General features: G+C 44.5%; 1 protein-coding gene across 3 annotated transcripts in view; it reads right to left on the bottom strand.

Annotated features, from left to right (window-relative positions):
- Positions 1 to 14,573, bottom strand: part of LRP2 (LDL receptor related protein 2) — a 304,101-nt gene that overhangs the window by 66,959 nt on the left and 222,569 nt on the right. For all 3 annotated transcript variants that reach the window (XM_068245578.1, XM_068245579.1, XM_068245580.1), the window contains 3 exons: positions 14,304 to 14,500; positions 10,077 to 10,322; positions 5,162 to 5,290 (listed from right to left, as the gene is read on the bottom strand). In XM_068245578.1, coding sequence (XP_068101679.1) covers positions 5,162 to 5,290; positions 10,077 to 10,322; positions 14,304 to 14,500 — 572 coding nt within the window. The remainder of the gene's footprint in view (positions 1 to 5,161; positions 5,291 to 10,076; positions 10,323 to 14,303; positions 14,501 to 14,573) is intronic.

Below are 14,573 nucleotides of genomic sequence, written 5' to 3'. Positions count from 1 at the left end.
ATAAGAAAGTGCTTCATTTTTACAATAATTATGTATAAATGATTTAGTCAGTGTTTGCCCATTGTAAAAACTTTCCTCTACCTGATTTACATTCTGACATTTATCAAATGGTGACATTTTTACTGCTGGCAGGAGATGTCAGTGGAAGGAGATGCTGCTTGCTTTTTTGGCAGTTGGAAACAGCTGTAAACCGCGATTTTCCACAATGCAACGAGGTTCACACACAGGAAACTGCCAGGACCATGGTCCTCCTCATACTTTCCTGTGGGAGGGGTTTCACCACAATATCAGCCATATAGCGCCCCCTGATGATCCATTTGTGAAAAGGAATACATTTCTCATGTGAAAGGGGGTATCAGCTACTGATTGGGAGGAAGTTCAATTCTTGGTTATGGTTTCTCTTTAAGGCCAGCTTTACACTTGATGTTTTTGCACCGCAAAAATAAGACTTCATATGACCGTACATCACTGTGCGGGGACAGGATCATATGCATAGCCCCTCCCCAGCTAGTGACGTACTCCCTGCTCGGCAGGAAGCACGCCTCTGGGATTCCCATCGCGTAACACATGCGAGCCGTGTCGCACTGCGCTCTCGACTTGGCACACTGCTTGCGCTGCTCATTGACTGCGGCAGGCACGGATCATGAGCCAACGCGCCACAGCCTTTGCTTCGGCATTGCAACAATGGGGGTACTTCCAACACACTGTGTCGAATAGCATGAACTGTGCAAGACTCCATAAAATTGCATGGCCCTTGCGGCAGGAAAGAGTACCACGGTGCGAAGCAGAGTGTAGGTGTACAAGGGGCCTTAAGTGGAAGTGAACTCAGAATTCCCTCTCACCTTTAAAAGATTAGCCACAGCATGATAAATATTTATAGACAAATCCTAAAAAAAAAGTTTAGAACTTGGTTTCATTTTGCAGGAAGCAATTAAGGACAGAGATTTCACGTGTTAGGCCCGGTTCACATTAGCGGTTGTTTGCCAAACGGACCGGATGACCTGACCGGATCCGGACCGGATCCGGATCGGAACCGTACGGTTCTGATCCGGATCCGGTCAGGTTGCATCAGGTGGTAATCAGGATGCGATCCGGATCCGTTTGGCAAAGTTAACGTAAAAAAAAAAAAAAATGTTGGGGTCTGGGAGGTCAGCAGAAGGGGGACCTGTGGAATCAGGCCCTCTGCTGTTTAGCACTCACCTCCACCTCCGACATGCTGCCAACATCCTGCCAACACCTCCAGCTCGTGCTGCTCCACTCCAAAATGCTTGCCCATGTGTCCCCAGCCAATATCGCCGCAAAAATCTGCATAGGAAGTGGGGTAGAACATCCGGATTTCTCAGCCAGTGTGTTGTGCGGCCTCCGGTTCCCATTTGTTTGTATTGGCCGGATGGTGCAGTCCGGCTCCGCCCCGGATACGGCTGCCGGAGGGGCCAGATGAAAAAATAGCGCATGTTGGAACGGAGGCCGGAGTCCGGATCCGGCCCGGATCCGGTCCGGCTCCGGTTCTGCAGAACGGACCCATGTGAACGGACGCATAGGCTTTAATTGCTATGCCGTGCGTCCGTTCCGTCCGTTCTGCAGGCGGTGCGGCTCCGGCACGGCGATTCCGGAGGGCCACCGCAAGTGTGAACCGGGCCTTACCATTGCTCTCTCCCGCCATGATCGCTGCTGCCCACCACTTGCTCAGCTATCTGAGTGACCCTGTGATCACAATGAACCAACCACATTGATTACAGCTCTAAAATAGAAAAAAAAAGTCTGATCCTTAAAGCGGTATTGTCACCATAAAAATCAAACAGCAACTGGTCTGAGTGTATTAAGTGATAAAGATGCTAATCCTGCATTCAAAACTTTTTTCTACTGTTATGGTTTGGAGTTATTACATACTATAGGTGCACTGGCCCTAGTGCCAAACAGTGCCAAAAAGTTGAATGCTGGGAGTTCTTTTGAATGCTGGGAGTTCTTTTATATCTATAATATATTCCTCCTCTTCCATTTATTTCCCTGCCTAGCTGATCACGTGTGTTTACAAGCAAGGCTGAGGTGACTCAGTGATTGGATGTATAAATAAAAAAAAAGACTCTGGGAGGAGGGCAGCTAATGAATACACAATGAGCAAGAGAAAGGAGGGGGGAAACAAGAGTCAGGGAGGATATGATGTCAGCATTAAACTTGGCAAGATGGCCACTGCCTAGAGTAGGATTCTCTGCTTTTCCTTTATAAATTCACAGGAATCATTACGTGGATAGCACAATACATCTGTTATGTAAGTAGAGGTAGTATTTGGGTGTCGCTTGTTCTTTAACGGGCTAGCGCCATGCAATCAAAAAAGGGTTAAGGAAAAAAAAGGGAGAGGGAGAGTGACGTCATTTTTGCATAAATGAAAATATACGTGAAAAAGTACGGGCATGTGAAAAACGTTTTTGCAAAGTACAATGAGAAAACACCTGAAAAAAGTTTTTATTTTCATGAAAATGTGGATCTTGGATTTTGAGAACCAGAAACCCAATTCTAGAGAAACTTTCTGGTAACATTAATACCCCATATCTGCCCAATCCCGTCGCTTTCTTTCCCATCTGCCCATGCATACATTTGATAAAGGCAGCCGCAGCAGGATGCATCTTATGCCCTTTTCAAGTGCTCCTTTGTACATCGCTTTATTATTTATCATTATTTCTTGGTCTGAAATTACTTTGATTGTTTTTTTTTATTACCTACTCCTTTGTAAGGAAAACCAGTAGTGATATAAATAATTTGTTGATTGACAGTTATTAAAGGAAGTTTATTTCAGCCGAGCAGGAAAGTCACTGTTGCAATTTATCATCTGTAAGCACTGTTTGACTTGTTACAACTTTTGTAATGTTGGGAAATAAAAATGTAAAATTTTATGAAAACTAATAAAATCTATTGAAACCAAAATATACAAAGGCAATTGTTTATCAAAAAGATATTTTATGATCATTTGTACATTATTTTTATTTGGGTAATTTTGAATAGAAAGAAGTAATAGCTTTAGGGCCCTTTTTACACTAATGCACTGCAGTGGTGGTGCAATTTGGAACAATCACAACGCAGTGCAGCCAAAGGAAAAAAAAAATGAACATGTGACTTCTGGTGAACTTCCTGGAGTCACAGAGTAACGCACTGCAGCTTGTGCATTACTTCTGCTGCGCCCAGTGCACTTCCGACGCATTGCATCACACCGCAAACAGTGTGGCATGTCTCATAGACTTACTGTAAATGGCCACTGCGATGAGCTGCGGCGGGGGCGAGTACCGTGACGTGACACGTTATGTGTAAAATGGGCCTTACAGATAAGAGGAGAATGAGCATTTATTTAATTCCATCAGGCTTTTTTTTAATGCACAGATTCTGAAAGCTGAACCCAGAACAAGATGTATACAGTATTCTGTTAGGGCTCTAGTATCACTACATTTTTGAAGGACAATGCACCTGCATACAAAGCCAATATTGTGGCTGCCAAATAGAAGACCATAGATTCCAGTTGGTACACCATTCCCCCTACTTACCTGACCTGGCCCTTTTCAACTATTATGGTCTCGATTCATAAAAGCAGTGCAATAAAAAAAATCTGGGAGGGAAAATACCGCATTCGGTATTTTAGACCTTTGTGTGCTAATTCATAAAGATTTTCACAGCTGCCTTTGAAGTTCGATAAATTACCGCAGACCATTGAGTGGCACAGCAGAAGTGTGGATAGCTCTCTTTTGTTACAAGCTGTAATTACGGTACAGATTACTCACACAGACTTCAGCTCCCTGCACAGATGACTCACACAGACTTTGGCTCCCTGCACAGATGACTAACACGGACTTTGGCTCCCTGCACAGATGACTCACACAGACTTTGGCTCCCTGCACAGATGACTCACACGGACTTCGGCTCCTTGCACAGACATCTCACAGAGACTTTGGCTCCCTGCACAGATGGCTCACACAGACTTCAGCTCCCTGCACAGATGACTCACACAGACTTCGGCTCCCTGCACAGATGACTCACACAGACTTCGGCTCCCTGCACAGATGACTCACACAGACTTCGGCTCCCTGCACAGATGACTCACACAGACTTCGGCTCCCTGCACAGACGACGCACAGAGACTTTGGCTCCCTGCACTTTGCATTGTTAAGACCTCACCAAAGGTGTCGGTAACTTGTTAAGACCTCACCAGAGGTGTCGGTAATTATCGTCTGGCTTACCGCTTGTTGAAGGCTTTATGAATTGACATTTGCTGACAATTTACTGACATGCGTTGGAGGTAATTACAGCCAAGTCGGTAATTTACCTCACTGCTCGGTAGTTTCAGTTTTTCATGCGATAACAGCCTTTATTAATTGACACTTTGCTAAGTGCTCGGGAAAGTCTGCTGTTTTCAGCATGCGGTAATGCTTTATGAATTGTGGCCTATGTGTTCCCAAACTTGAAGAAACGCCTGAAGGGGCAATGCTTTGAGGACATTTCTGACAAACATGATGCTGAGAGCTGGTTTGAGGCCCAGCTAAAGGACTTTTATTTACAATACAATACAATAATATTTGTAAAGTGCTTTTCTCCCATAGGACTCAAAGCGCATGAATGGTCTAGAAAAGCTGCAACTACACTGAACCAAGTGCATTAGTCTCGGGGGGAATATGTTAAATAAATGTGTTATTTCATAACTCTGGAAATTATCAGCACCCTCTCGTATTGTCAGAGAGGCTTTCACTGATACTGCTACCCTGATACAAAACATCTTATCAGTCATAAGATGGGGAGTGTACTCTGGAGGGCAGTGGCATAGCAATAGGGGAAGCAGAGGTTGGGTCCCTTGGGCCAGAGGAGCCCTCCTCAACCACAGTGTTAGCTCTCTACTGGTCCTGTGTTGGTAATAGTAACTTTTATAGATGCTTTGAATAGTAACTATCATTAACAAACTGTTCCACATCCCCTTTTTGCACACACTGTGGTTGTCCTTGGAAGGTTTTCTTGTGCTTTTTTAATTGTTTTGTATAGAGTGCTTGGGGAGGCGGCAATGTAAAACTTGCACTAGGGCCCATAGCTCTTTAGCTACGCCACTGCTGGCAGGCTTATTGTGGTTTCCACGGAGCGCACAAGTAAATGAGGAAGTGTCTGTATTCTTTATTAAGAACTAACTTACCGCAGTCATGCTCATCAGAGTTATCTCTGCAGTCATCAAAACCATTGCACACAGCCCACAGCGGAATGCAGCGATAATTTGTCCTGCAGTCAAAGTCCGTCAGATTGTCGCAGCGGTAAGCAGGACCCACTAGGATGTAAGCATAAAAACTGCATTAAGACTTTGAAGCGTCCAGAACTGGAAATGAACATTCTTGTTAACTGCAAAACTCTCTCTCCTGTTATCTTCCATCCACAGTCAGAAAAGCACAAAAGGCCACTACTGTGGCTAAAAATATCCAAGGTGTATAAGGCGTAACTTCTATTTAGGTCATATAAAATGAAACAGGCTTTCTAGACTTGCTTAAAACCATTAAATATTTTTTTCCATCTTTCCGGTATACAAGATCTCCACTGTATTTATTTCTTAGGGATCACACTCCTGCGACAGCCTGTAACTCCATACAATATGGTTTATATATCAAACCAATGCCAGTGGTGTCCTTGGGTGCAGGTGAGCAAAGCAATTACATCAAAACCAAATATATATGGACAGTTTTACAGGGGTGTCTGGATCCCCCTCAAATGAAATCACCGGATAAATATTAGTGTAAAAACATTTTAACTACACATATCTAAAGAACCAATACCCAACCACTGTGGTGGTATAAGATACCGGTAAGTGTGTTTAGTATATTTCTAGATGGATTTTCTTGCTTATCCAGTGTTTAAGGGTTCTTTCACACTATGGGCTTGATTTACTAAGCCATGATAACTCAAATATCACACCTTGTGGAAAGATATCACACCTTATCAAAGTTAACACGCCTTATAGGAGTAGCACAGTGAGCGGTATGAACTTATGCCTTCAAATTGGCAATGGCACTGTGACGGATTGCGGAGAAACCGCTGCGCCTTCTGACAGTGAGGTGGCGGTATCCGCGCGCAGAGCGGCGGTTTCCCCACAGCAACATGCATCTGGTTTGGCTGGACCCAGTAGTGCACACAGATGGAGAGCTACGCGCGCCGCAAGACAGGCTCTTTATACCAGTAGGAGAAGGGTCAGCTGATCGAGGCGGTCAGCTGATCCCAGCTCAGTTGTTGATTGGTTGATGGGAGCTGGGTGGCGCTGGAGAGCGCTCCACTATATATATCTCTTGCTGTTCAGTTGCTGGTGGTCTGGCGTTGCGAATACCTATGTGTTAGCACTCAGACCTAGTCAGATCTTTCAGTGTGGTGGAACCAGGAGGACCTGGGAATCCACACTTAGCTAGTTTACTGTGTATTATCTGTGTTATTCACTTGACCAGTTCCAGGGTGTAGAGACCAAGGACCTCACATCCCAGATACTGTGTATCATCTGTGTTATTCATTAGACCAGTTCCAGGGTGTAGAGACCAAGGACCTCACATCCCAGACTAGGAATACTGTGTATCATCTGTGTTATTCATTAGACCAGTTCCAGGGTGTAGAGACCAAGGACCTCGCACCCCAGACTAGGAATACTGTGTATCATCTGTGTTATTCCTTAGACCAGTTCCAGGGTGTAGAGACCAAGGACCTCACACCCAGACTAGGGAACTTGTGTTATCATTCTGTTATACTTCAGACTAGTTCCAGGGTGTAGAGACCACGGACCTCACACCCAGACTAGGCATTGTTTGATATCTGTTATGACGTATTGTTTTCCTGACCACTCCTCTGATCTCTGATTCGGTACCTTGCACTTCTGATATTCCGTTGCCAAACTCTGCTTCCCTTGGATACCGAATCAGCTTACTGTTTTTGTACTTTATCTGTCAGTGTGTTGCCGACCCAGCCTGCCCGACCTTTCTGGCTGTCACCCACCCCTTGGGTGCTCAGCTTCCCTGCAGGGGCTCCCTGCTTCTCAGAAGGGGCACTGCTGCTAACCAGTCAAGGTCTCCTTCTCCTGGAGTCCTTGACTGCAGTAGAGTCTGTCTCTACTTATTGGACCACCTGCTACCCCGGTGGTCCAATTTCTACTGTTACACCTAACACTCACGCTCCAGGTGTCCAGAGGTTAGCAATATATCTGTATTATCGGTGATTCTGCAGATCATCAATAATCAGGTATATATCTGTATTCTTGGTGATACTGCAGATCACCAATAATCAGATTCTCTCTGCGTGCTGACACCAATCATTACAGGCACCCATCCTGCCCCAAGCCCCTGCGGGTTCGTAGCGCTCGCTATGCTACTCTGATAAGGTGTGATATATTTGATAAGGTGTGATATATTTTCGTAAGGTGTGATATCTTTTCATAAGGTGTGATATTTGAGTTATCACGGTTTCGTGAATCAAGCCCCATATCCATTGTATTACCTGAAAAATAGGATCACAATGGTCATGAAATATCGCTTTACACATTGCCAGTGTAACACAGAGTAGCATACAGTCTGTAGACTCATGTTTGCACCACAATCGTGACCACTCATATTGGCCGGTAATGCACTTCATTTCCGATAAAAATAGTTGAACCGCAAATGCACCAACATGGAAGCGCCATTGGAACATAATTGCATCGTGTTGCATGTAGACTGAAAGGACTCTTAGTCATTTTTTATTTTTTATTTTTACAACTATGGATTGAAATAAAATGTGATTTGTTTTCCCATCTGAAGAAACAAAGATCATTCCCTTAAAGGTTACATGAGGTGACATGTGACATGATGAGATAGACATGTGTATGTACTGTTCCTAGCACACAAATAACAATGCTGTATTCCTTTTTTTCTTTCTCTGCCTGAATGGTTAAACATCAGGTATGTAAGTGGCAGTTCCTGCCTGAGTCAGGACTGGGTCAGACTACAGTGTGACCCTCACTGATAAGAAATTCCAACTATAAAACACTTTCCTAGCAGAAAATGGATTCTGAAAGCAGGAAAGGGAAAAAAACGGTCAATAGTTCATAGATTTTCAGTCGGTCTCGAGAAAGCCCTAATTTGGGGGCGAAACGGCCGTCGACTCTTTCTCTGCACCTCTATACCACTTCATGTGCCTGTTAAGTATTGCTGTTTTTTTGTCAATATTTTTTACTGCTGCTTGGCATATTTTTAAGGCATTGGATTAAAAGTTTGTTTTAATTGCTGGTGAGCTGCTCCTGGAATCTCTCTCCCTCTTGGAATTATTGGATATACTATGTATTTATTTCTGGATGTTGCACCACCGCTGTGAATGTCTGTGCAATCAATTTTTGGTGTGCACTCGCCACAATCTTTTTCTACACAAAAAGTTCATAGATTTTAGGTCTGGCATACTTAAATGAATGTGTCATTGAGCAAAAACAATAAAACAGTAAAAACTTAAAAAATAGATTTAAATATAAAATAAAACTGTGGAATATCTTTAAAGGTCATTTTTACGAGAAGGAGGATAGATACAATTGTTTATTTTATTAGTTTATTTTCACCTCGGGTGTCCTTTAATACTGTACATATATTTTAAACTTAGTTACCGTAAGTCAACAGAATGTAATTGCAAAGATTGCCAGATTTGCTATGGCCAGGTGTTCCAATATATGAAATATTTAACAAAGAACAGACCAACTGCTAGTGTATTATCACTTAAAATGTACCTAAGCTCATGCTTACTTACTGTATTGGCAAGTTAAAAAGGCAATTATAGGAAAGCAAGATAAAACCTGGAAAAAAAGCAGCTACATATCAAAGTTTTTGGCTCTGGATCTTCCTGAAGTGCAGTTTTGGCTAACTTAAAAGTACAAGATTAACCTCCCTGCCGGTATGATTTCATGTGGCACACGGCCGCGGGAAGGTTTTTTTTGCCTATTTCTTTTTTTTTTAACAAGTAGCTAGCCCAGCGCTAGCTACATGCTTCCCCCCTCACTGCGGTGTCCGCTCATCCCCTCCGATCCCCTCCGGCGCATAATCACAACAGGAAATCCCGCTCTGAACGGGATTTTCTGTATGGGCTTCCCCGTCGCCATGGCGACGATCGTGATGATGGGGTCTCGATCCACCTCTCAGCGCTGCCTGGCCAGGCTGCGCAAGGGGTCTGGGGGTAGGGGGGCGGTGCGGCGTGACAGGTAGCGGCGGACCGGCGGCGATCTTATAGAACACGCAGCTAGCAAAGTGCTAGATGCGTGTTTTTAAAAAAAATGATGCAAATCGGCCCAGCAGGGCCTGAGAAATCCTCCTGCGTGGCATAGCCCGAGCTGAGCTCGGGCTTACCGCCTGGGAGGTTAAGCGTTTGACCTGTAATTTTATAAAATTCGCCTGGGGGTACTCTCCTCTGTAGGGGGAAGCCTCCGGAACCTATCAAAGCTGTCCCCGTCCTGCTGTGTCACACGGCAGTCTCGCTGTGCCCCACCGAACGGGGATGTAAATATTTACCTTCCCAGCTCCAGCGCAGGCGCAGTATCGGCTCTCCGCTCTGAGGTAGGCAGAAATAGCCAATCGCCGCTCTACTGCACAGGTGCAAGTCTCCTGCGCCTGCATAGTAGAGCAGACCCGACAGAGATCGGCTATTTCCATCTATTTCTGTGCTGAGAACCACAACAGCGCCACCTGCTGGAGCCAAGGAAGGTAAATATATCAAGTCTTGTCGAGCCAGGATTGCGGGTCGCTCCGGGAAAGCCAGCGCTGTATTGCCTGCAGCCACAGGGATGGGGGAAACCTCACTGGGACCCTGAGGCTTCCCCCTCCTGAGGTAAGTACCCCCCAGTGGACGTGACAGATTCTCTTTAAGACTCAAATGGGATTATCCTGATTCAAGACTTCTTGCTTTTAGTAAGGGCTAACACGGTAGAATACTCTGCTGCTACTACTTTACTGGAGGAAGGGAAGGTTAGTAGTTGGGAACCCTTAACAGCTCTGGGCCCTCTGCAGCGGCTGCTCCCCTGTAGTTACGCCCCTGGTGGTTACATTTAGAAACCAGCATTCTCAGATTCTGCTTACTGCACTCATGGATGGGTTCATCAGAGTGATCTCCACAGTCATTGTCCACATCACATTTCCAGCTCTGAGGGATGCAGCGGCCGTTGTTACATCGGAATTGCCCAGGTCGGCAGGTTCGCGTGGCACAGTGGGTGCTGTCCTCATCTGAATTGTCCCCGCAGTCATTATCACCATCACACTGCCAGGCCTCAGGGATACAGCGCTTGTTGGCACACTGCCACTGATGGTCACCGCACTGGTGATTGGCTGTAGAAAACACAATGTACAAAGGTAAACAAGCAAAATCCTGCACCAATATTCTTCTATCAAAGCCAAAGAATAGAGGAGGAATTGTACCGTGTTGTAGCAAAAGGAAGTCTCATTTCTTAAACTGGGACTGTTAGGTAGCTAATCTGCGCCCGGAGAAGCATTCAGCTGCCTCACTACCCAATGCTATTCTGCATAAGTAGGAGGAGCATAAGAAGTAGAAGCTAGTATGAGGAGCATAAGAGGGTTGAAACTAAGTATGAGGAGCTTAAGTAGTAGAAGCTAAGCAGGAGGAGCATAAGTAGGAGAAGCTAAGTAGGAGGAGCATAAGTAGGAGATCCTAAGTAGGAGGGGCAAAAGTAGAAGGAGCAAGGTGAGAGTGGATCCTTCTTTACAGTTTCAGCTGTGTGGCTGGGGTCATTGTCATGCTATATTTATAATAACAATGACCACATATCTCCATTTTCTATAAACATCCTTGATTAATGCAACCAATTCCTAACATTATTTGCTATTTATTTTTATAGATTATTTTTACTACGGTAAATAGTAGTATAAAAAGTTCAAGAAATGAAATAACACAATACTGTGCTCCATCTCACCACGATGTAACATAAAGCACAGCCTTCAAAGTATATGGGCTACATTAAGAAAAGTTCATTTCAAGCAGCTCACACAGAGGTGAAATGTGAAATGATTCCCAAGTTCCCTAATATTCCAGACGTGTGCGAGTCTTCGCTAACCTCACACTGCATGTTAGTCAGTGAAGAGCCTTATTGATTATTCATAGAGCTCAGCTATAATACTGGTGTCTTATTTTCCCAAGGTTACCGGCCCAATTAGCTCTAATAAGGCAGTTTTTTGGGTTGGGCTCATAGTTAGCCATCCGTATTATGGTTGTTTCTTCATATATTTCTTTCCACAAATAATGTGCCTTTTTACAGTAGCACAACCTGTGGATACAAATTTGAAATACCATTTATTGCAGCGGTTGAAAGAGAAAGAAAGAGGGCGCTCTGCTATGAGGCATCATAAGCAGAGAGCAAAGAGGAAATTGCTTGCAAGCTTCTCACTTGCTGTCCTGTTGATGTTTCTGGCTGCAGTAGTATCTGAATCCCACACCTGGCTAAACGTATTAGAGGCAGATGATCACCAGGACAGCCAGGCAATGTGCATAGTTTAAAAAGAAATAAATATGGCAGCCTTCATATCCCTCTCACTTCAGGTGTCCTTTAATACTTTCTGGATTACTGCCTCAAGTACAGGGGTTGGACAAAAAAATGGAAACACCTAACATTTTGGCATCTTAAACTTTGAACATGTTTTAAAGGAATACTGTAGGGGGGGTCAGGGGAAAATGAGTTGAAATTACCCGGGGCTTCCAATGGTCCTCCCCAGACATCCTGTGCTCGCCCAGCCACCCACCGATGCTCCGGCCCCGCCTCCGGTTTACTTCTGGAATTTCAGACTTTAAAGTCTGAAAACCACTGCGCCTGCGTTGCCGTGTCCTTACTCCCGGTAACGTCACCAGGATTGTATTGCGCAGGCCCAGTATGGTCTGTGCCTGCGCAGTACGCTACTGGTGACATCAGCGGGAGCGAGGACACGGCAACGCAGGTGCAGTGGTTTTCAGACTTTAAAGTCTGAAATTCCAGGAGGGGTCTGGAGGCGGGGCCGGAACATTGGTGAGTGGCTTTGTGGGCACAGGATGTCTGCGGGGGACCATTAGAAGGCCCGGGTAAGTTCAACTCATTTTCCCCCGACCCCCCTACAGTATTCCTTTAAGCAATCAAAACTTGACATGTTAAATTTTTTTTGTTTATTATTTTTGTTATTTGATATGTTTAATCAAAAGAATTCTTTTTTACAGATATTTAAACAAATGTTGGTTATAATTTATAAAAATGGCAGATCTCTCAGACTTTCAAAGAGGCCAAAGAGGCGCTCGTATAGCAGGCGCTACTGTAACAGAAACTGCCCGAATGCTTGGCATTTCAAGAGGTACTATCTCACATGTAATGACTGCCTTTGAAAGCGAAGGAAAAACGTCCTCAGCAAAGCACAGTTGTGGCTGAAAGTCGAAGTTCTCTTAGAGAGATCATCGGATTCTAAATCGAATTGTTAGAAAAGCTTGCAAGACCACAACTCCTAAAATCACTGCAGAGCTGAATGAACACCTACAGAACCCAGTTTCCACAAAAACTGTTCGTCGGGAGCTGCACAAATCTGGATTCCACGGAAGAACTGCAATTAGAAAACCTCTGCTCTCAAAGACAAATGCTTCAAAGCGTTTAGAGTGGTATAGAAACCACCAGAATTGGTCCCTCGAGCAGTGGAAAAATGTGATTTTCTCTGACGAATCATCGTTTACCTTATTACCGACCTCCGGCCGAGTGTACGTTTGGAGACAGCCAAAAGAAGCATTTCATCCAGACTGCCTCCTCTCAACCGTAAAACATGGCGGGGGCTCTGTGATGATCTGGGGTGCTATTTCTTGGAAATCCGCCGGGCCAATGATTTCCCTTCATGGAAGAATTAACAGTCAGCCGAGACTATTTAGGAATTTGGGGCGACCAAGTTCATCCCATGGTTCAAGAACTGTTTCCGAAGGGGAATGCCATCTTTCAAGATGATAATGCCCCAATCCATACAGCTAGAATTGTTAAAGAATGGCATGAGGAACATTCTAATGAAGTTGAGCATCTCATCTGGTCACCACAATCCCCAGACCTCAACATTATTGAGCATTTATGGTCGTTATTAGAGATTCAAGTAAGAAGTCGATTTCCGCTGCCATCGTCTCTAAAAGAACTGGGGGATGTTTTAACTGAAGAATGGGTTAAATGCCTTTGGAAACAATTCACAATTTGTATGAATCAATACCTCAGAGAATTGAGGCTGTAATTGCTGCAAAAGGTGGACCTACACCATATTAAAATATATTTTGTTGATTTTCATGGTGTTTCCATTATTTTGTCCAACCCCTGTATCTTCAAGTCTATATTCAGTGCCAGCCAACTGGTAAAGGTGAATAAAGATGGTTGCCTCCATAATCTTCACACTTCCAGTTTTCCTTTACTGCTAACTTGGTTTGTGTACCTCAAGCATCTGCACCTAAATGATCAGTACCCATTCTACTGTGTTCGCACACACTGTTTGGGTGGCTGGGTATATGTGGACCAGATCAGAAATGTAGATTTGGCAGGTCTTGTGTACAGGTTTGGCCAGACACAGAATGTTGAAATTGATTCTGAAGTGGATTGGGAGCTACTGCAGGGATTTACAGAGGGGAGACATGGAGGTGGAGCGATGGGAAGATTGGATGAGTCTGGCAGCCATATTCATGACGACTTGTAGAGGGCAATGTGGTTCAAACGGGGCTTGACGGCAGTGAGTTAAGGATTAAGATGAAATGGGGCCCTAGGCAAGATAGCAGTTTTTGCCAACTGCTGATGATCACCTAGCTTTTTAGTAAGATTATGTGAGGCTAGCATCCACCAGGCCCCTAGACTCTGTCCATGCCCTAGGCAACTGCCTAAGTTTGCCTTGAGGATGATCCGGCTCTGCATAAAAGCATGCATGAGAAGTTTGGCAGTGTCCAGAGTCAGGATGGGGCAGATCTTGTGGTGTAGGTAGGTGCAGGATCTGGTAACCTTTTAGGTGTGGGGGGTGAAGGAAAGCGCAGATTCCAGGGTGACACCTAGGCAGGGGGTCTGAGAGGTTGGTCAAAAGGAGGCGTTGATGATTGTGATGTGAATATCCAGGAGGGGTATAGCTGTGCAGGTCAGGAATATCAGGAGCTCTGTTATTGCTGTATGTGGAAAAGGTATGTGTGTGTATGAACAGAGTGCAAAGAGGTAATCTTAATTTTTTTTATGGTATCCAACAAGACAAGCCATGCAGAAAGAAGGTGCATTGCTCTATAGCTAAGGAGATCAAAAGAAAACAAAAAAACAATAAATCAAACTTCGCTTTACGTACCACAAAGTATTGAATCCTCGTCAGAGTTATCTGGACAATCTCGATCAGTATTACACAGGAAGTAAGGGCTCGTACAGTTCCCATCATTGCACTGGAACTGTCCTACTTGGCAGTACCGATGAGGACAGGTAGAGGGCTCATCTGATCCATCCCGACAATCTCTCTGACCATCACACTTCCACCAAATAGGGATGCATCTGGAAAATGTCATTGCAATACAATGCTAGTGTAAGGGATCATAATTGCTGTGCATTACTAAGAAAAAATTAA

This window comes from Hyperolius riggenbachi, chromosome 7 (assembly GCF_040937935.1).
Source record: "Hyperolius riggenbachi isolate aHypRig1 chromosome 7, aHypRig1.pri, whole genome shotgun sequence".
In the NCBI taxonomy this organism is placed as follows: domain Eukaryota; kingdom Metazoa; phylum Chordata; class Amphibia; order Anura; family Hyperoliidae; genus Hyperolius; species Hyperolius riggenbachi.
Note: the sequence above shows the minus strand (reverse complement) of the source record. Positions and strands in the feature narration are given on the sequence as shown.